Source organism: Delphinus delphis, chromosome 2 (assembly GCF_949987515.2).
Source record: "Delphinus delphis chromosome 2, mDelDel1.2, whole genome shotgun sequence".
Taxonomy (NCBI): domain Eukaryota; kingdom Metazoa; phylum Chordata; class Mammalia; order Artiodactyla; family Delphinidae; genus Delphinus; species Delphinus delphis.
Window position 1 is genome coordinate 65,408,310 of NC_082684.1, and position 23,305 is coordinate 65,431,614.

Consider the following 23,305-nt stretch of genomic DNA (forward strand, 5'->3'; position numbering starts at 1 on the left):
CTAAAGCCAAAAGAACAAGAATCTGTCCCAGATTTGCAAATATCTTTATCATCAGGGAATTATTCATATTCATATTTGACATGTAACTCTAAGATTTTCTAAGACCTCCATCCACTTTTTTTGTTGTTGTTGTACGTGGGCCTCTCCCTGCTGTGGCCTCTCCCATTGCGGAGCACAGGCTCCGGATGCACAGGCCCAGTGGCCATGGCTCACGGGCCCAGCCGCTCCGCGGCATGTGGGATCTTCCCGGACCGGGGCACGAACCCGTGTCCCCTGCATCGGCAGGCAGACTCAACCACTGCGCCACCAGGGGAGCCCCTCCATCCACTTTGAAAATTGCAAGTATCTTTCTGTTCCCCTTTAATCTCCAAATAAGGTGGCCACCCTTAGCGCTTGAGAAAGAATTAAAGATACGTTCCCATACCTTGCAAACAATCTTCCTATCAGCAGGTACCAGACACAGGCTGCCCAACCACAATGATACTGCTGCCCTATTTTCCTCCCCTGCCACAGTCTTACTGTATGGGACCACACTAGGCGAACGTATGTGTGAGGCTAGGACCCTCAAACTACCCCCACTGAGACCCACATGAAAACCAAACTTAAAAGGGGTGTGTGTGTGGTGGGTGAACTGTGTAATTTTAAGTTTGTAGCCACAGAAAGTGCTCATTGACCAGCCCCAAGCTGGGTGACCTGATTCTCTCCTGGTACTTCCAGGGTGCAGTGCCAGCCAACTTTTGCAGAACGCCCACTATGTGCCAGGCACTGTGCGAGTACCCCATCCGTAATTCTCACAGCCGTCTCTGAGGTAAGAACTGCTACCATCTCCATTTGGGGTTGAGGAAACTCAGGCTTAGAGAGTTTAAATAAACTGCCCAAGTCTACATAACTAAGAGCAGGGATTCAAAGCCACTAGTCTATGTTACACTGAATTATGCTGGTCTGTTTTTGGTCTTCTCTATTCACAGTGGGAACGCTGAGAGGCAAAACCATGACTCACCTTTGTATCCTGATACTTTCCCTAGCCTCTGATGCAAACTAGGTACTCAGTAAATATTTACTAAACTGAAGCTTAGGATTTTTAAACTCATTGTCTCATTTTCCTAGATCCTGCCTACCTAGGATAATCAATATTGTGACTAGGAAGTCCCCAGTTATAATTAGTACTAGTTGCAGTCATGTGACCAAAACCACAGTTTCCTCCACAGTAACAGTTACCTCAAACCTCTTCTCCTTACCCACACCTCTCACACTACTTCTCTGTGAATGATGACACATGATTACCATGCAAATTAGTAAGGTACATGAAAACCCAAAGGGATCTGTACCTGCCACATATATACAACACACCATCATGAAAATTCTCCTGGGAAGGCCTCCCTTCTGCTCTTGATGTGGAAAGGAGCCCTTTCTGGCATGACAGATGATGGACTTTGTGCAATGAGCATGAGGAGAATCATATATGCGCGTCAATGTCTCTTCAACGTAATTTATAGCCATGTTGATGGCTGCTTCTATCTTCTTGCTCTTCTGGACTTCTGATTGGCTGCTAATTCCCATTTTTCTAAGCAAATCGAGGAGACTGTACAGCATGATGAGAAGGGTAATGGCATATCACATTTTGGTCTAAAAGAAATGTCGCATCCGGAGTCACTTTACAAACTCTACTTTTTCTAGTTGCTTCTAGATTGCTAATGAGATTATTCTGACAACTCCTTCAGTTGTCATAAAAGGATTTTCATTCCCAAGGTGAAAATATATTCTTACTACCAAATTTTAAAATTTTACTGTAAACCAGTATACACTACCAAATATAAATACCACTTATGTAAACAGATAGTTTAGGTTGTGTTCAATGAAAATTATTTACCTTGCTTTAAACCTAAGAGGGTTTTATTGATAATGATCCTTAATTCCTGTGTGGTAATGCTCCCGCTAAGCATGAACATTTTTCTTTAAAAACTTGGCCATTATTTTGGACTACAGAACACACAGAAATACTAGCAGATGTTTATTAAACACATTCTACACGCCAGGTTCTATACTAAGCGTGTTTAACTATACTATCTCCTTCAATCCTCACAACATGCCTGTCGGGAAAACTTCTACTACTGTTTTCTCCATTTTAAAGATGAAGAAACTGAGGCTTAGAGAGGGCAAGAGACTGTCTTAGGTTTCATAATTAATAAGTGGGCACATCAGGATGTGAGCTCAAGTTGGTTGGATGCCAAAATGCATGCACGAAAAGAATCTGCCATACTCTGTCACACACCTAGAAAAAATGGATAAAGACGGGGCTGGGAACACAGAGGTGAGAGGAGGCCTTAGTTCTAGGATTAAATGTGACTTTGGTAAGAATGATTTGTTCATTCATTTATTCATCTGTTACTTCTTGAGTACCTATTACATGAAGGACCCAAATTTTCCACTTGAGATATACTACTATTAGCACTTGCTTTGGCCCATCTCTGAAAGATATAGGATGCTTATACCGAATTTAATGGATTTGAGCCTTTTCAAGAAAAGTTTCAGGAGTTATTTTTCCAGATTGTGGCAAATGAATAACCCTAACGTCCCCTTCTGTTTTTTATACAATGAGTTAAAGAATCAATGACTTTTTAAGTGACAGCTCTAAAATTTTCACAACCATAAAATATTTTCTTATAATCATGAATATGATTTTATCTGACTTAAGAAGTTAATCTTGAATAAGTTATCCTTTTTCCCCTCAAAGTGAAATTCTAAGGCAATATAGTATTATGAAATAATGGTTTAGTCATCACCCTCTGTGTGCTTCAGTTTTTCAATTTTGCAAATGGAGATTTGATAAAACATACATTCTTGAGTTCATGTGAAGACCAGTGAGATAATTCTTGGCAAACCACACCGAGAATCTCCAATGAAACCAATTTCATAAGGACGAAACATTAATCTAGATAGAAAATACATGCTAAGGTCAGAGCGGTGTTTGCTTCATCCAAGCCCAGCAACTTAGAAATAGGCACATTGCAGATGGCAGATCCAACTGACTCCTCTGATATTGGTTTGTCAAATTAGATAAGGGACAAAACACATCTTTTTAATAAACCCTATTTCAAAAGTTATGATTCACTCATATATACACTTCAGTTTACACCCAGGCCAGTTACTAATAGAAGTTGTGAATTAACTTCCAACGTGAAAAACATTTTCCTAATGTCAGTGCTGACATCTTATCTGAGGTAAAGATATTAGAGAGAACAATGGACAAATTTCTGCTTTTCTTTGTTTTCCTTTTTTCTTTTAAATAAAAATACTCTAAGCCTTACATCCAATTGTTTTACAGCTCAATTGATAAGGTGTGTTCCTTTTTTTTGTTGTTCAAGAAAATTTAAAAGCAACTAATTTAAATATGCAAAATTATCTTGAGTTGTTCATACGTGAACTTAAAAGCCGTGCAACACAGGAAAATTAAGTAATTATGCCTCCAAGTTATTTACTGCAATTAAGCTCATTTATCATATGCAAATTAGTGCAAACTGGTCTCATTAGTTACTAAATTACTCAATATGAGCTGAACAATGTAGCACTCCAGTTTGTAATGAAAAATCCCTGTAGAGGCAAGCAGTATCAATTAAGCTAATCTGCATATGCAAATATATTCACTAACTTTCTCTTTTTCTATATTTAGTTTTACATTTTCTTACCATTCTGGATCATTGGGAAATTGCAGGGTCACTAACCTTTTTCTCTTTCCTCTTTTACAGCTAGAGAATGCCTCTACTAGTTGAATTGTATTTTATTTTAGAACTGATGTCCGGCAGGATACCACTTTGCCAACGAGGGCCATAAGGAGTAAGAGATGATCGTTTCTTTGATACTTATAAGTTCCAATAAAATAATAAATAAGGGTAAAATTCCAATTCATCAATAAGACAGAAAATACACTTAACATACTCCCTCTCACAGAAGTCTTTTGAAAACACTGCCATCAAATGTAAAACGAATGTTGACTTGGCTAGGCAGCAACTTACGTAATAATTTTTATGTTTGTATTAGTCAGTTTTTGAGCTGTTTTAGGTATTATTCACTTTTCTTTGTCCAGATGTTTGAATTGTACTAGTCTACCTTTACTGTCTCTTGCTGAATGAGATGACAGAAGATGCTAATAACAGATTTGGCATTCTCCAGCCCCACTCCAACACAGTGGTAAGTAGCTCTTTTGCCTATACGTCTACTTGCTCTAAAGGATCTTCTTAGTCTCCTACAATTGAGTGGGTCTCAGATACTGAAGCAGTGCTGTGGCTAGAAATACTTGAACGATAGCAAAGATACAAAACGTCACAAGATGTTTTCATTTTGTTTTCCTTACTACACTAACCCAAATTTTTAAATATTTCCAGGAGAGAATCTATACGTTCTCATTTGTCAAACAAGAATTCTGCAGGGCCAAAATAGTATGTAGACCAACCATGATTCCAGGGTATGCCCTTAAGCGATCTTCAAAATATGACTAAAAATGGAAACATAGATATTTAAATGTCAATCCTAATTTTATTTTATTCTACATCTCATCCATAACATCCTCTTTTAAATCTAGGCTCTTCTTTCACTTCTACTCTCTATTCCATGGTTGAAGGTGTTACGAGAAAGAAAAACCACATGATCGAATCTGACATTTCACTGAGATCTTTGGCATCGTCCATATTAACGCACACAAACCTCTGACGACTTTGTTTATCAAATAGAAAAATAGCTACATTTGAGTTCCCCTCTTTTTCACCATTTTAAGAAAATACATACTTTAGTTAAACTATTCTGCTAAGGTGATGCCCATATCCGTCTTCTACAAGAGAGTTGTTCTACCAAAAACTAATCCTTTCAAGAACAATTATTTCCCTAATTATGCTGAGGAAGACAGGCGGTCGTGCGACTTCTCTGCCCAGCCTTTTCTGTGCACTCCCAGGCAGAGACCCTCAGGTGCTATGCTGCAATACTGGCATGTTCTTGGTGAATCTCTCTTGGTCTTCCTCAAAGGGTCTGCACATGGTATTCTCTTTCATTTATGGGGTTTGAATGCCATAACAGTAATACAAAAATGTCTTAATACCCAGAAATAATGCAGAGTCAATAACAGATAGAGGAGGGTTCATGCAACATAGACAAATCCAAAACTAACACTGGGATGCCACACTTCCACCATTATCTCCCTTTAAGGCACTTCTTATAGAATATTTTTATTCTCCCAAGACTTCATTTAAATAATAATTTTAGTTCTGTACCATTTATATACAAAAGTGTGGGTCCTTATGATTGTATTCATCCAACTCACAAAATTTCATTTATCGTAATATCCAAAACTAGTTATGGATAAAAACCATCCTTCAGTTTATAAGTAATAGTTATTAGTAACGATATGAATTACTCAATGTCAGGTATATAACATATCCTATCTGTAGTTCACCATAATGTGCTCACAATGAATACAAATATAAATCCTAAAGATCTTCCACATACAAGGTTTGATCTGATTGCTTTGTTTTGACACCTGTGAGGTAAGTAAAGTGGCATTACTATGGAGTATGCAAAAACAATACCACAATTTCATATAACAGTTATATAAGCTTTATTTACAGAATGAAAAAATAACTTAAACCCTTCTGCTAAGGGCATGCAAATAATTAAAGCACTCCATTCATAAATCTGGCACCTAAGGGAAAGTCATTCCACTAGTTAATTTTATGAGTTACGAAGATGATATTTGTTACCATTTTCTGTTTCGTTAACTTTGATGAAGTAAAATATAAATATTCTATCTGGTCTCTAAACTGGAAAAGTAAAAGTAAATATCCACTCATATTTTTAATATTAAGGAATCATGAAGTGAGAACAATAATGCCTAAAGAAAGCTTTTAAAGAAGGAACCAAATTAGTCTTAGTCACAAGTACTATATTCAGGAAAGATTTCACATAATGACCTAAAGTTCTTGGATTTTTACTTAGCCTGTCACAAATAGCACAGTTCTCAATCTTGACCCCTTGCCCTCCTGTTCCTCTAATAAGAGTCAAAGAAGAATAAAGTCAAATAAATGCCTTGACTCAGGCCCAGTGCCTACACTTCATAGTTGTGCAGCTGCAAGGCTGACATCCCTTGAATGCCTCACCCCTCCTGCAGAAGATGCCCCTGTCCTGAAAGCCATGCCTGAAAGAGCTACAGGTTCACTGGGGCTACTAAGGGTCACAGTCAGTAGTGAGGTTTTTGTGTATATGATGTGAATGGTGGTCCCAGAATTACACAGTACACAGGTTGGGCGATGGCCTTGCCTACATACACTGGTATTGGATCATTAAATCGGAAAATAACTTTGCAACAGTTGATTTTTATATTGACAGAATCACCATTATGTTTCTTTCTTTTCCCCTCTCAGGAGGAAAGAAGTCACATTTTGAAGGATCCACCAAACTTTCTAATTTTTCCTAAGAGAATATATGGCTAATAAGATGCACACAGCGAACACATATACTGTAGCCCACAGAATGGATGGATCAAAAATTAAGGAGTCTGTCTTCATCCCCCACCCCCAGCTCTCTACACCGAGGGGTCCTTAGCACACTTTTCCATGAAACATCACTGGGGGCATGAGGAACAGGGAGGCTTGCCACCTGGTGCAGAGAATACCCAGGTATTTCCTGAGCCCCATCCTAGTGTTCAGAACTGATCTCTATTTTACCCTCCAATTCCATCAGATCCCTAATCCTGTTCACTCCAAATATAAATTCTTTCCTTTTATTACCATTCTCTTTTAAAATGTCATCATTTCTTGGCAAGTATTTATAATCTAACATCCTAGGTTCAAATTCAGCTCTCACTTAAGTAGCCATGTGAATGTCAGTCAGTTATGTGAGTTTTCTAAGAAATCTTAGTTTACTCAATTGTAAGACATGCAATCAGAGCACCTGTCTCACAGGTACATATTGTAAGTATTAACTGATGACATAAGCAGAGTAGCACAGTACATAGAACTTAATACATACCAAAAATTCGATAAATTTAAGCCAAAATCAAACTGGATTAGGCCTTTTCTAATTAAAACATACTTCCCTTGGTATTTTCATTAGAAATGCAAGCTTATAGGTATAATCAAAATACTCAATGACAAAAAAATGGTTAATTATGATACATCCACAGTATGGAATGGCATATAGCCATTAATAATAATGAAAGCTTATCCTTTCCTAATGCAGACATGACCACTAGATATTGATTTTTAAAAAGTTGATTGCTAAACAGCATATCATTGACCAATGCTTGACCCCATGAATCTCAGAAATATAAACATACTCTAAACAACATTAAATACAAAATTTTCCTGTAACACTACCTTCTCATCTCCCATCCATCCTTTACCGCAAACATCCAGACACTTCTACCTTCTATCACTCTTTCGGTTTGTCTTCTGCACCTAAATTTTTACTGCAATTGTTTTAATTGACAAAACCCATGACATCTCTTCAGTGGTTACCCTACTGAAGGATTTATATCCTCAGTCACCTTGATACTCCTTCCTTAAGCAAAAATCTTGTGATTTCCTCTTATCTTTCTGTCTACTCCTTTCTCATTTTCTACTTGCATCTTAAAGTGATGATATATACGGGGTTGCCTCTCCTCAACCCTTTTCTCTCTTTGTGCCATATCATTTCCACCGGTCTGCAACTCACTGCTTGATGTGAACTACCATTCATCTACACACTAGTGATCAGTAATCCCCAGCCCTGTTTTTACCCCTTGCCTTGATTTTGCTCTAGAGGATCAGACTCTGGTTTCCAACTGCTTACCTCTTACGGACTTGGCTATGTAAGAGGATATCCCTTTCAACCTCTCTCAGGCAAGAGTATCATTAGGTAGCTAGTTACCAGTCTAGAAAACCTGTGGTCATTGTTAACGCCTATCATTCCCTAGCCTTTCATATCTAATTCATACCACGTGCCAATAATTCTATCCCAATTCCATGCCATGTCTCCATTCATAGAGCTTCTATCTTGGATAAGATCTTCATTTGGACTCTTGTAATAATTTCCTAAATTGTCTCTTTATAACAGCCTCTCACAACCCAAAGGCTTCCTAGACTGTATTTTAATAATAACTCCAGAAACAAACCAAATATTTACCTTGTCACTCTTGTATGAAAGCCTTCTCCACAGGCTCATTGCTGGTTATAGAATCCTGGCTTGGCTCACTGGGCCTGTGCAATATGGATCATAAGTTCTCCATCTTTATCTCTTACATGCTCCCCTGTGCATGTAAAACAGCCATCAAATTGAACAGCTTAACAGTCCCCAAACAAGATCTATTATGACTTGCCCCCATGCCTTTGTGTTTGACATTTCTTTGACTGCAATATTCTTCCATTGTATTTGCCTAATAAACTCCTATTCAGCCATCAACAACTTGAGACGTCTTCTCTGATGCCTTGTGGCAAATTCAGAGCCTCGCTCCTTCGCAGCCCCATAGCACTTGACCACTGTGATGCTTCTCACTTTATGAAGCCTCCTGGTTCTTTAACCAAATGATTGCAAGCTAGTTAAGGACAGCAGCCATGTGCCTACTACAGCAAATTCTGTTGTTACTATTATTGTTTTTCTTTTTTCGTAATGATGATAAACTGTGATATTATAGACCACGCCCACCTTGTTGACCACACAGGGTTTTTTTCATATATTTGCAAATGAAAGAATGGTAGGAGAGAAGGAAGGAAGAAAGAATTCATCCCAGTGCCCATGAATCAACCAGATTCAACTATGGAACCTCCTGAAGGAAAATAACGAAATCATCTTACCCTAGCAGACTACTGAGATACTTTGAATGTGGTACAGACACAGATCTATGGGTTCAAGAGTTATCCTGCTAGGAGGCAAGAGATCTAACCAGATAGCTTAAAGGAAGCCCTTCTTTTTACTACTACTTCCCAACCCCTTCCTGCCTACAATTCTAGCATATCATTTTGAAGAGCATATACAGTTCTTCCCCTCCATAACCTTTGGTTTTAGAATCTAATGATAGGAATTTCTAGTTTCTATGACAATTTCAAGACTATCTAGGGCAACCACACTTGTATGTCTGACTTTCTTGAAAGCATCCTTACCAAGCCACCTATACTTCTCCTAAGGCTAAAGGCTTTGAGCATGTTGGAGATATAGACAGTCCTATTTGCAACTTTTGTTATATGAAGGTGATTTTTTTTTCTATTCAACTTTCACCCTTTCTCTTCTTTCTACACTCTGAAGCTACACAGAATGGATCTAATCCTTTTTTTTGTTTGTTTGTTTTCTTTGGGCATGAGGCCTTCAGATAGATAGAGAGGATATTAATGTTCTTTTTATGCCACGTGTTTTCCACACGTAGCTTCACCAAGCCCTTTGCCACACCTCATGTGACACGATTTCTAGTTCACAAACACATCGAGTTATTCCACTCCAAATGACATCCAGCTGTCTATGTTTCTCTTGAAGAGTGTTGCCTAAGGCGGGTGTGACCAAACCAAAGAGCTCAGCAGCCTCATCTAGATCCTCTGCTCTCTCAATGGAGTCCAATGTTGAACTGGCACTGGGGACAGCCATCCTATATTATAACTCTACATTGCTCTCACTGAGCTTATGTTCCATTCAAATTCCTAAGTTTTGTGTTTTAAATTAGTTTCAAATTCTTGCAGCTCCTAAGTCCGCCTCCCTACAGAACACTGAACTCAAGATTTCCAGAGAACATTTACAGGATGATAGAATACTGTTTGAACCATTTCTCTCACTGACAAAGTCTTATGCACTGACTGCGTCAGAATAGAAATAGGAGTCATCCTGGATCACATCAGAATCTAACAATGTACAGTTGGCCATACATATCCACAGATTCAACCAACACGGATCAAAGATATTCGAAAAAAATCCAGAAAGCTCCACAAAGAAAAATCTAAACTTGCCACATGCTACCAACAATCTATATAGCATTCACATGTTATTAGGTATTACAAGTAATCTAGAGATGATTTAAAGTATATAAGAGGACATGCGTAGGTTATACACAAATTCTATGCCATTTTATATAAGGGACTCGAGCAGCCACAGATTTTGGTATCCACAGGGGTCCTGAAACCAATCCCCCACAAATACAGAGGGACAGTGGTATATATGGTATCACTCATACAAAACTTATCAAGGAGATTATGCACAAAAATGCACAGAAAAGAGGGAAATAAAAATTCAAAGTTTTAGAAAGAAATATCCTCTCTGTATCCCCGAACCTAATCTACTGCAAAGGTAATTCAAAACTTTATGTGCACAATAGAATAGCATCTCCCAAGGTGTAGTTCAAGAAACATCAGTTCTATGGGATGTTAACAGATATTAGGGGAGAAATGAGAAATATCGAAATAAAAAAAAAAAAAAAAAGTAAGACTTTTTAGGGCCTTAAATTTGCAAATGTGAATTGTGACATCTCAGACCTAATAAAACATCAAAATTATCTCAAAGGGTTACTAAAAATAACAAATTCCTGGATTTCACCCTGAAGATCCTGATTTACTAGGTCCAGGAGAGGCTCAGGAATTTGTCCTTTGAACAAGTGTCTCAGGTGATACTGAAGCTGCCAGCCAAGGAACCATTTAGGAGAACCACTCTAATTTGACCATGGACATGTGATGATAGCAGTTTTCTAAGGTACATATTGTCAGAAATAATATGGTAGATTCAGTACTACTTTTGGCTATCTAGAAAATGAAAGCACCACAGAGGTCTTTTTTTTAACAAAAAATTACTCTGAATGGACAGGAATCTGGAGTTTAGCTTTATTTTTACCCCAAATCTCATCTAAGAAAAACATAACCATCTTTTTCAAATAAGATGCCTAAACATCCCACATGTGTCTGCTTCTCTAATTCCACGTTAAAAATGTATTTTACATGGTAAAGAAAAAAAGCTTTGGCAAGGGCAACATTTATCCTGGAAACAGAAACAACGTAGAACAATTACCCCGTGGATTAAGGAAGATGGGTCAGATTGATGGCAAAGTTTTAAGAGAACAAGTTTTGAGTAAGTGAGGTGCTAAGTTTGTGATCAATTTTCTCCAAGAGTAAATAACTACAGGTCCACCCTAGTCACCCTCACATTTATTTGTCATGAAAGTCACTGGAAAAAAATCAAATTATTACTATTTGTCTCCTTTTACTTAAAAATGTACTCTAACATCTCCCCCTGACAGAGACTGTTATTTGGGGAAACAAACATTAGGACTGGAAGCACTTATGAATACAAACTCAAGCAAAGAACAACTGAAATTTGACAACACATAAAAATGTCACACTACTTTCACAACAAAACTTCTTTGCTCTTCCAAAAACAATATATAGCTCCAAAGACACACGCATATGTCCACTTACAAATGCAGCACACACAATCATTCTGGGAACAGCCAGCTACTATACATTGTGCATCAACTGAGTAGTGCAATTCATCTCAATTATTATAGCACAAATAATACTTGCCCTCCCTTTCTCATTAATATGCTCTCAAGGGATGGCTTTCTAAAAAGAAAAATATAAATTCATAAGAATTTCAGAATTCCAAGATAAAATAGCAACAGTCATATACATAGCTGCAATAAAAGACATTTTTATAAAAAGACTAAACATATGGATTTTTCTTAGTAAAATATAAGCAAGTTTCTTTTTCATTTAAAGGTACCTGCAAAATGTGACTTCCCAAATGTGCTTCAAATACTTCAATGGCCAGTGCACTGGGGCTTCTCCTTCGCTGTGCACCTATAACTTAAAAGAAAAAGAAAAGAAAAGAAAGAAAGAAAAAAAAATTAAGTTGGGGCTCTGATTTACACCTTCAGCTTCATTTCTCTGTAACTGTATCACTAGACAGCTACTATATCAAAGAGATCTGAGAGAAACACAACCCAGTGTTAACTCTGGTTCTGAGTTGCTTGAGCAAAATCAGAGCCTAGGGTGAATTTCCATCTCAGAATATCAACTTCTACAAACATTAAAAATCATATCCAGACTTAAAACAATTTTCTTTTCCTTTTTGAACTATTTTTCCTACACTGGAGCAAAAAAACAAAACAAATATGAATGTTCGCACTCTTTTAAAATAAATTGGTAAACTGTTTTTCTTAAAATTTAGCTACTGTTATTTTTAAAGCATATACGTATTGCCTTTTCCTCCCAGAGAAACCTGAATGTTTAACATCCTCTAGGCTAGAAAAAAGCAAACAGGACTTTTTAAATGTTCTAATGCAATAACTTTATCATAATTTAATAAGCACAACATGTCGGCTAAGAGAGTCTCATTAATGACTGTTTGCACTAGTGTTAAGTGTCTCAGGATGGCTGGATTTCATATTTACTGAATATTCACATGTAACTATTCCTACAGGACCTACAGGGAGCCCAGGTGGATGCTTGCCCAGCATGTGTCCTGCAGGTCTGTGACTGTTTTCTTATCTGTATTCTTCTGTTCTCCTACTAACTTATAGTTTGTCTTTCTCTTCCTGGCATACCCTACATGTGCTGTCTGCAGGCACATACACCCGAAGGGCCTCCCAACCCCTAACAAAAGAGCTTAATGCATGATATTTGGGGATCCAAAATTGAGGGCCTTCTCTTTACAATTTTTTTTTTTGGAATGGGATCACAATTTGCTTTTGAATCTGTTCTGGCTCTTTTCCCTGTTTCAAAAAGTTCTCAAACATAAAAATCAATTTGCTTTCCAGTAATTTATGAACAAAAATATTCTGAACTTTTCCATATTTCCAACAAGTACATTCTTTATGTCTTCCTGCTTTTCTTAAAAAATTGTATGACAAACCTCTATTCTCTCAAACCTAGACACTATAAATTGAAAATAAATTCAAATCCCCTACTTTCTTACTTCTCAAAACACTTTCAGCTAGTTGACAAGAAAATTCCAGCAAAATGCTGCTGGGATAATTCTGCTTCGTTTCAGTTACTAAGTCAGTCAGTTGGATCCATAGCTTAGTAGGGATTATAATATAAATGTACTTATGATTATTGTGCTGTGCAAAATAGGCAGTTTACCCCTGCAATTGAAAGCTAATGTCTGCCAGGTCTGAAAGGCACTTTGAAAATAGCATGAGTGGTAAGTATCATTATCACTAGCAAGAAGAAATAAAAGGGGCATTATTTTCAATGGGAAAATTTATAAAATATAATTGAAGAGTGATTATTATCAAAGAATATTCCAGTTGGAAGGGATCTTAAAGATCTCAATTCCAAATTCTTCATTTGCTTCAGAAGCAAAACACACAACTAATATTCTTAAAATAGAAAAATCAGTTTTCTGTCCTAAGACTAATCATTACTGTAAGCATAGACATATGATTTTTAAATTTTTAATCTAAGATGTACTTAAGACAGTACTACTGGGTGTGTGGCATTTCTGATTAATTTCCTATTCTAACATGCACATTACTCCCTTCAAAACTCCTTTGGCATTTTTGATAATGCAGCTGTCTTGCTGAATACTGTTTTCAGTTTCTAGAGTGTTAATTGCACATTATGGTAGCTTGGTGTGAATGATCCCACATGAATAAAATCTGCAGTTCTTTTTTTTTTGTTAAGATTGTTGTGGGGAGGGGAGCTCTGGGGAGGCAGAAGGGGGGTGTTGAAAAACTTCAAAAGTGTCCACTCTGTTTTTGAGGCAGTAATTAGGATCCAGAAAGCTCCTTATTAATAGTTCATAATTTGGGGGCATTTCAGGACTTCCAATTATGAAGTTCAAAATAAACCATTGTACCTCACAGAAGAAATGGGTTGATCTTAGAGAACACAGACTATTCTCCAAAGAACTGGATTAAGAGTGGGGCAAGAGAGCAACAGCCACCAACCTACAGAGGACCCTAAAACATCACAGGAAAGGAAGGGAACATGTTTATTTACTAGAAGGCCCAAGAAGCATGCTCCAGTAACAACTGCCCTCTAGAAGCATGGAAACAGGTGACTACAGTGGGGTCCTGCAGGGGTTATTTAAGCCTGTCCATTGATGGCCTTTCTTTTCCTGCCTTTCCTCAACTTAGGGCTCAGCTGTTCTCTAAGTAAATGTTGCAAATGCATAAATAATTAGGAATTTTATTTTAAAAGCTCCTTAGTCAGCCTGGGGATCCCACATGCCTTCATCAGCTCTTCTATCCATGAGTCCTTCCTGCATAGTTATTTTTCTTTGTTCTTCAGACCCTCTAGAAATCTGAGTGTGCATCCTAGTACATGCTAGCGTAACATACAAGCATCTTGTAAGTGGTTTCATGCGTTTCTCTTCAAGGGCATTTTTATGGCACTGGAACTTCTCTTGATTTATATGTTTTGCACTTATGCAGGTGATATGGGGCTGTAATGACAGTTCCTAATTTTACAACCAACATAAATATGTTAAACAGGAGTCCATTATGCCTCCAGTAGAAGCCCAGCTCTGACTGTAGCATTATTGGTAGCTGAATAGATGTTAAATAATGTACTTTTTATCTTGTACTTTTCATCCTACCACATTTGGTATTTTGAGTATTTAGACAATAATCTGATAACTCAGGAACGATGCAAACAGTTATTTTGTTCCTCTGTGTTAATGTCACTGTGTTTACGGATTATCATTCGTGCTTAAAGAAAAACTAAAGAGGCATTTCCTCAGTGAGGCTCGTCGTTCTCAGAAAAGTAATACATTGCTTATGAAGCTCTCTCAGATTGTTTTGTTTTGGAAGTTGACCGTTTCTAAAACCAGTTGGTAGCCCACACACACTGCGTACTTCTTATTGCTGAATAGGTCAATGCTTTATCTGATCTACAGACACTTCATTCATTTGTCTGTTCAATTAAAAGACACTGCGTTTGAAATTTAAAGAACACTAAATTAACTAAAAAATGCACAGCACATTGCTAAATAAATGGAACACATAATCCCGTTATCTGTGAGGATTATATCTCTTAAGTCACTGACAGTGAGATGTGAGAGTTGTATAAACTGAACAGGTTATATAAACTGTTAAAAGAAAAAAAAATCAAGCTATAGTAATATAGTAATTCAAATTCGATTCAGCATTGACTGAGTAACTATTTGACACTGAAAACTGCTAGCTACTGTAGAGTAACTAGTGTTATAAGACCTAATAAACGTTCCACAAGAAAATTTTAAGCAATTCAAAACAAACCTAGGCCCAGCATATAATTATCAAGACCACAACATGATCATCTCATGTTTTTCAAGGGTTAGAAATAAAACACCTAGAGTTTTAAGAGACTTTAAATGGAAGAGATATATAGGGAGAAAGATTTTTAAAAATCAGCTAAAGAAATTCTGATTGTCTCAGAATTCTAAAATGATATGATGAATCATTAGGCTTGTGCCTTTGGCCTTTCTCTCATTAAAAAAATGGAAGACAGAAGGAAGCCCCAATGTGAAATATGTATCTGAAAAATTAGTTTTGTCCCTCAACAACGTCGGCAAAAATACTCTAATCTAGACTCTTCCACATAACCTTGTGAGGTAGTCTTTGAGAATTAATTAAGTGCAGTAAAAGACAATTCCTCTTTGGGGAAATGTACCACACACTCCCAGTCATATTCCTAACCAGTGCCTGTCACCTTCGGGGATGCACAAACACCAGGAAGGCTGAGGATTATTGCTCAGTGGGAGTTTGACCTATTCAGCCAAAAGGTCAGCTTGCCACATAAGAACCCATTACAAAACAGAAACAGGACAGCTCAGTGGACACACATAATGAAAGAGGGAAAAGTCACGAGCCCTTCTTGCCTTGTGTCCTGCATTGCCCTTTTCCTCCTAACCCTCCCCACCCCCATTTCCAGAGAAGCTGGCACTGCCCCAGCTCCTCACTGAGCACAGCTCACAGTGGGAAGGTAAACCACAGGCAGGGAGAGAGAAAGGGGCTCATTATTTCAGGGATGACTTGAAAAAGATATTCAAAGGTAGAGTATGACATCGTGAGGCAGGATTTCCAAGAGATTGTTTTATTTGGAAAAAGTTGTCATTAGCAGATAGGGAAGACCATTTTAGAGCGACTTTCTCATCCAGCTCTCCCTCCATGGGGAGCGGAATGGCAGGATGGGTGAATGTAGCCTTAACATTCTGCAGGTGCTATTTCAAGAGTAAAATCATCCACCGAGTAAAAAGGCAAGCTTTATGGGTACCCTCTGAATCTGTCATCTAAGGGGCAAGGCTCTGTTCCCACACTGAGCTTGGGGGAAGAGAGGACTGAAGGGCATGCTTAATGAAATCCCGACATCACTCCCTGGGCTTTAGCACTTGGGCTAAGCAAAGTCAGGGTCTGGGAAAGAAAGGAGTACAGAATGCTTAATGAGTCTTTCCATGGCTACCAAAGAGAAGAAAAGGGATTTCCTTTGAAGAATGTCAATTAGCCTCCCTCACTGTAGGGCAAATGAAGCCAGGGAGGGTTTTCCCAGGAGCCTTAGAAGTTTATGAGGTATGCAGTTGTGTGTGCGTGTGTGTTTCCCTTTATATAAAATAAACATTTATATGCCTTCATTGACTATGGGACCAATTCTTCATTCTGACACTCATTCTCACAGCTCTGCCTACTGCCCAGATTCACAATTTGTACCCTTTCAACACTAAATTCCTCATTGTTTGCGCATGCCCTAAACATTGGGGGAACTTCAGGTTGGGATGGAGATGATACACTCAAATAACCAGTGTTAGGTACCAGCTGAACCTATACAGCGGCACTAAAACAGAAACTCTATTGTCAAAAGCAGGATATGCGGAGTTTCCACACAATGCATAATGCAAATATCTGAAAACAAAGAATAACAATGCTTTTACAGTGTACTTTCAACCAAGATTAGTTTTTTGCCACTTAAAATACAGGATAACTGAAGACCAGAGAAGAGAAATAGGGACAAGTATTATTAATCCGGCATTTGAATGTTAGATTAACATTAAATGTAAGAAGGAAAACCTCCCATATTCAAAAATAGTACAGTTTGGGTTTATTTGTAAATTCATATCTAGAATATTTTTAAAAATCAAAAAATACATCTTAATAATTCATACCCCAAACCCATTAACACATTATATTAGCCATGTAGACAAAAGAGGTATTTAATCTATTAAAATAGTTGAAACTCTAAGAAGTCTTATGCTGATTCAAAAAATTCTTTGATGCAACATATTTAAATTTCTCCCACATTTTAAGTATGGATTGAATATATTAGGGAAAAGCATTAAGGGTGATATGACTGTGAGAGTATTAATATTTACAAGTGAATTGCTGAACTTAAGAAGAAGGAACCATGTCTGCTTTTCCCCAAAAAGCCTATCTGTATGGCTTCAACTAGTACAAACTAAGGGCAAACACAACATTCAAACAGATCTGTTTAAACAAGGATGTGTTTATCACGCGCTTCTTATCTTCTGAAGAACTAAGTAGTATTCACATATTTTTGAAAACTTTTCTTTACAAAACTTTTCTCCATCAAAATGGCAAAATTGTCTAAAAGTGAAATAGCACCCAAGTATTACTTTAATAATTCTTGAAAAGGTTTTTGTACAAATTACAGGGACTTCTTTTTAGTACTGAGTTTCCATTTTAGAGTCATTTGGGGACTTGCCTGCTGGCACAGTGGTTAAGAATCCGCTTGCCAATGCAGGGGACACGGGTTCGAGTCCTGGTCCGGGAAGATCCCACATGCCGTGGAGCAACTAAGCCCACGCGCCACAACTACTGAGCCTGCGCTCTAGAGCCCGCGAGCCATAGCTACTGAGCCCGCAAGCCACAGCTACTGAAGCCCACAAGCCTAGAGCCCGTGCTCCACAACAAGAGAAGCCACTGCAATGAGAAGCCCACGCACCACAACAAGAGTAGCCTGCACTCGCCGCAACTAGAGAAAAGCCCACGCACAGCAACGAAGACCCAATGCAGCCAAAAATAAATAAATAAATTTATTAATTAAAAAAAAAAGTCATTTTGCCCACCTGCCTTGCTTTTCCACTGAAGGAAATGAGACTTACCAAAGCAGTTATTTCTTCATCTGTAGCTGGGGAAAGAGGAATAGCCATTCTCTGACAATCTGGAAGTTACTATAGGAGCTATTATATTTACCTTACACGGGCTACAGAGTAGTTAACATTCTTCTTGAGGGAACCCAAACTTCCCCTCGGCAATGAAATTCTTAAGGCAATGGGTTAAGCTGCTGTTTGGAGTGACAGCACCTGAGGGAATGATGAAGCCCTGACAGTCAACATCTCTGAGAACAGAAACCTCGGGAACATACAGGCATGATCCACAGTCTAGGCTGAAGGTTGGGGAGTGGGGCACATGAGGGGAATCCTCAAGAGGTGCATGGAGGTGTAAGGGCAGGATTGGACTAATAGATGAAGGCATGCTTTATTTCTTGCGACTTCAAAGTAACTGTTGCAAATCCAAACAGGACTTTCTGAAAATGGTACGTAGTAATCATTCCAATTTAACTTTCTTCATTATTTCCATAACAATAGATATAAAAAAACAGTCACTTTTAAAGGACTTGAAGTCCAAACACAATTCCAAGCCTTTTCTGAATATATTTCTTGGCTTCAACAAATTGATGCTACAGGGGTTGCTTTGGATGCAAAGTTTAAAGTTAACTATTTAATTCCCTTTACATAGTGAAGGAAATGAAATTTTCCTCTTTGTATTTACAAAATAAATAAAAGATAAAAAAATAGACCCTGACTAATTCCTGCCTTTGGATTCCAGCAGAGATATGGATATCATGAATTGCACTCCCTCTCCATCTGGGGAAGTTTTAAGAGTGAGGCAGTTATAAAGTGACTTGAGAATGAAGAATGTGGACTAGGAGAAACTTTGAGTGGCAGAGGGTCTTGATTTTTATCTAACGTGAACTCAGCAAGAAGATATCAACGAGTTTATTCTGGCTTCAGGGCTATCGCAGCAAACACGTACTGAACCTCACTACACGGCAGGCACTTTGCTGGGCACTGAGAGCACAAAGATGACCAACACAGAGTCTACTGAGCGAGGCAGTCCTGTGTGATAGAAGGGTCCCGTGGGCCACAGGGAGTGGGCAGTGCAGACACCAACCCCGGGCTCAGAGCCTGAACACGTGCCTGATGTGGGAAGGTGCTCTGTCCCTTGAGTACCATCTGCAAGCTCTAGCTCTGAGCTGCTTCTTTTCTTGTTGTTGCTGTTGTTCTCGTTCCTTTTCTTCCCATGACAACCTTCTACACATTACCTACTCTGTGTATGTCAGGAAGGAATACCACGGGATCGCATGAGTTAAGGGTACGATTCACAGAAAGACAGCAAGCACATTCTGACCATAGCTATCAAAGGGAAAACTAGAGAGGACGCATCTAATTTGGGATTTGAATGCAGCACTAACCGGGCAAAGTTGGCTACTTGTCCTTTAATTGGTAGAAATGACCTCCTCCAATGATACGCTAGAAATGTTTTTGAGAAGTTTAAATTTTTAATGGGGCTTAGATTTGGTAGGTCCCCTCAGCAGGGGCTGAAAAAAAGGATTATTATACTTTCATTTTGCAAACTGTCTTAAAAAAGCCTTTCAGTTGAGTGCCGTTGTACAACTGTCACCCCTTCTGACCTCAGTGGCACACAGACTGTCAGTGGCATGCTTCTGCCCAGTAGGAAGGGAGTGGAGATTATCACTGAATCTGTATGGTGTCAGTCAGCACTCACTGATAAAAGGAAAAAGTCCACAGCTGTTATCTTGATTTTTTTTTTCCAAGTCTGATCCCAAAGCTTCATGTTATGACATTTGTAACATCTGCTACAAATAGTGAGGTAAGTCAGGCGCAACTTTATTACTTCCAGTCTAATGCTCCATCCATCCTCTAGGCTTTCCCAGGCCAGTGATACGACAGGGAGCTGAGAAACACTGGCTCTGCAGGAAGTAGCTTGTGTCTCCGAGGTAGAAAGAAGGCAGCGTCTCTGTCCCTTTCTCCTCCTCTTTCTCCTGTTCACCCATTCATATATTCAGCCATATTCACATTCTCTCGCTTGCTAGCTCACTCTTGGACCACATCAATGCTTGGCAGTGTCTTTAGTGACTTTCTGACAAAAGAGTAGTCAACATAAATACTTCCATGAAGTAGTGGGCTGTTGGCCCAAAGGACGAGATGCTGTGATGATAATCGCACCTGCTACTGAAAAGTGACACTGATCCACTTGCAGAGCTCAACTATCTCAGGCCACGGTATTATATTTACTTATCCAAAATTTAGTAAACATTTATAATGTCGAAGATATTAACCTCAATGGCCTAGGAGCTAGTGATGTAAGCCCGGTTCCCATTTCCATTTCTGAATGCTTTCTTTATATGTCAGCAGAAGAAAGCTAAAAGCATCCACGCAAAATATGCTGAGCCTCTACTTCTGGCTTGGCACTCTGTCAGTGAATATAAAATGAAAAGGCACCATCCTGACTCTCCAGGTGACTGGAATCTAGTGGGAAGACTGATACATAAGCAAACGAACAAAACACAATAAATGTGGGACTCTCAACTCTCAACTCAGGATGGGGGCAGGGAGAGTGGAGGCAGGAAAGGCTTCAGGATAGGGGTACTGCTGGAACTGTGGTGTGAAGGCTGAGGTTACGCAGACAGTGAACTATGACAACCAAGACCCTGGGATCCACTGGTTGGACATAGAGGCAAGAACCATTTCACATGAACATAGCTGCGTGTGCAAGGTTCCAGGCTCACCATCTGGCCACCTCCAGCTTGCTTTTCCTTAAGCTGCAACCCCAATGGATTGTCATACTCCTACAGACACTTGCAGGGCTGGGTACCCCACTACCACATCAACTTCTTGGGGCTCAACACTACAGCTTAATCATGCAGTCACATGATTGCACCCAGGAGAGTCAAATTCCACTCAGCTCTGTCTGCAAACCCTAACTTCACTGTTCGACCTCCTGCACTGCCTGAGTCAAAGTTCCCGAAGGGCACACCTACACCACAGAAGACAGCTTGGCACTGTGTGAGGCAACCCCATCACCAGATGGACTGTCCTAACACCTTGGAGGTTTTTTTTGTTTTTTGTTGTTTTTAAGAATAACTTTACTTTTTTAATTGAAGTAGAGTTGATTTACAATGTTATGCCAATCTCTGCTGTACAGCAAAGTGACTCGGTTATACACATACATACATTTTTAATATTCTTTTCCATTATGGTTTAGCACAGGATATTGATATACATTGTATCCTGTGCTATACATTAGGACCTTGTTCTTTACCCTTTCTAAATGTGAGAGTTTGCATCTACCAACCCCAAACTCCTGTCCATCCCTCTCCCTCCCCCACTCTCCCACGGCAACCACAAGTCTGTTCTCTATGTCTGTGAGTCTGTTTCTGTTTTATAGATCGGTTCATTTGTGGCATATTTTAGATTCCACATATAAGTGATATCACATGGTATTTGTCTTTCTCTTTCTGACTTACTTCACTTAGTATGATAATCTCTGGTTGCATCCATGTTGCTGCAAAGGGCATTATTTCATTTCTTCTTTTATGGTTGACTACTATTCCATTGTATATACGTACCACATATTGTTTATCCATTCATCTGTCGATGGACATTTAGATTGTTTCCATGTTTTGGCTATTGTGAATAGTGCTGCTATGAACATAGGGATGCATGTATCTTTTGTTTTTGAATTTTATTTTATTATTTTTTTATACAACAGGTTCTTATTAGTTATCCATATCATACATATTAGTGTATACATGTCAATCCCAGTCTTCCAATTGATCACACCACCACCACTCCCCCACTGCTTTCCCCCCTCGGTGTCCATACATTTCTTCTCTACATCTGTGCCTCTACTTCTGCCCTGCAAATCGGTTCATCTCTACAATTTTTCTAGATTCCACATATATGCGCTAACATATGATATTCGTTTTTCTCTTTCTGACTTACTTCACTCTGTATGACAGTCTCTAGGTCCAACCACATCTCTACAAATGGCCCACTTTTGTTCCTTTTTATGGCTGAGTAATATTCCATTGTGTATATGTAACACATCTTCTCTATCCATTCATCTGTCAATGGGCATTAGGTTGCTTCCATGACCTGGCTATTGTAAATAGTGGTGCAATGAACATTGGGGTGCATGTGTCTTTTTGAATTATGGTTTTCTCAGGGTATATGCCCAGTAGTGGGATTGCTGGATCATATGGTAGTTCTATTTTTAGTTTTTTAAGGAACCTCCATACTGTTCTCCATAGTGGCTGTATCAATTTACAGTCCCACCAACAGTGCAAGAGGGTTCTCTTTTCTCCACACCCTCTCCAGCATTTGTTGTTTGCAGATTTTCTGATGATGCCTATTCTGACTGGTGTGAGGTAATACCTCACTGTAGTTTTGATCTGCATTTCTCTAATAATTAGTGATGTTGAGCAGCTTTTCATGTGCCTCTTGGCCATCTGTATGTCTTCTTTGGAGAAAAGTCTATTTAGGTCTTCTGCCCATTTTTGGATTGGGTTGTTTGTTTTTTTAATATTGAGCTGCATGAGCTGTTTATATATTTTGGAGATTAATCCTTTGTCTGTTGCTCCCATTTGTTTATTTTTGTTTTTATTTCCATTACTCTAGGAGGTGGATCAAAAAAGATCTTGCTGTGATTTATGTCAAAGAGTGTTCTGCCTATGTTTTCCTCTAAGAGTTTTATAGTGCCTGGTCTTACACTGAGGTCTTTAACCCATTTTGAGTTTATTTCTGTGTATGGTGTTAGGAAGTGTTCTAATTTCATTCTTTTACATGTAGTTGTCCAGTTTTCCCAGCATCACTTATTGAAGAGATTGTCTTTTCTCCATTGTATATCCTTGTCCCCTTTGTCATAGATAAGTTGACCATAGGTGCGGGGGTTTATCTCTGGGCTTCCTATCCTGTTCCATTGATCTATATTTCTGTTTTTGTGTCAGTACCACATTGCCTTGATTACTGTAGTTTGTAGTATCATCTGAAGTCAGGGAGTCTGATTCCTCCAGCTCTGTTTTCTTCCCTTAAGATTGCGTTGGCTATTTGGGGTCTTTTGTGGCTCCACACAGATCTTAAGATTTTTTGTTCTAGTTCTGTAAAAAATGCCATTGGTTATTTGATAGGGATTGCATTGAATCTGTAGATTGCTTTGGGTAGTATAGTCATTTTCACAATATTGATTCTTCCAAACCAAGAACATAGTATATCTCTACATCTGTCTGTGTCATCTTGATTTCTTTCATCAGTGTCTTATAGTTTTCTGACTACAGGTCTTTTACCTCCTTAG

At 38.6% G+C, this 23,305-nt stretch overlaps 1 protein-coding gene across 2 annotated transcripts in view; it reads right to left on the minus strand.

The window, feature by feature from the left end:
• NPAS3 (neuronal PAS domain protein 3) overlaps positions 1 to 23,305 on the minus strand; it is an 836,192-nt gene that overhangs the window by 428,859 nt on the left and 384,028 nt on the right. Inside the window, exon 3 of one of the 2 annotated variants that reach the window (XM_060004701.1) lies at positions 11,713 to 11,795. In XM_060004701.1, the coding sequence (XP_059860684.1) occupies positions 11,713 to 11,795 (83 nt within the window). The remainder of the gene's footprint in view (positions 1 to 11,712; positions 11,796 to 23,305) is intronic. The other variant, XM_060004700.1, reaches the window with a different exon arrangement.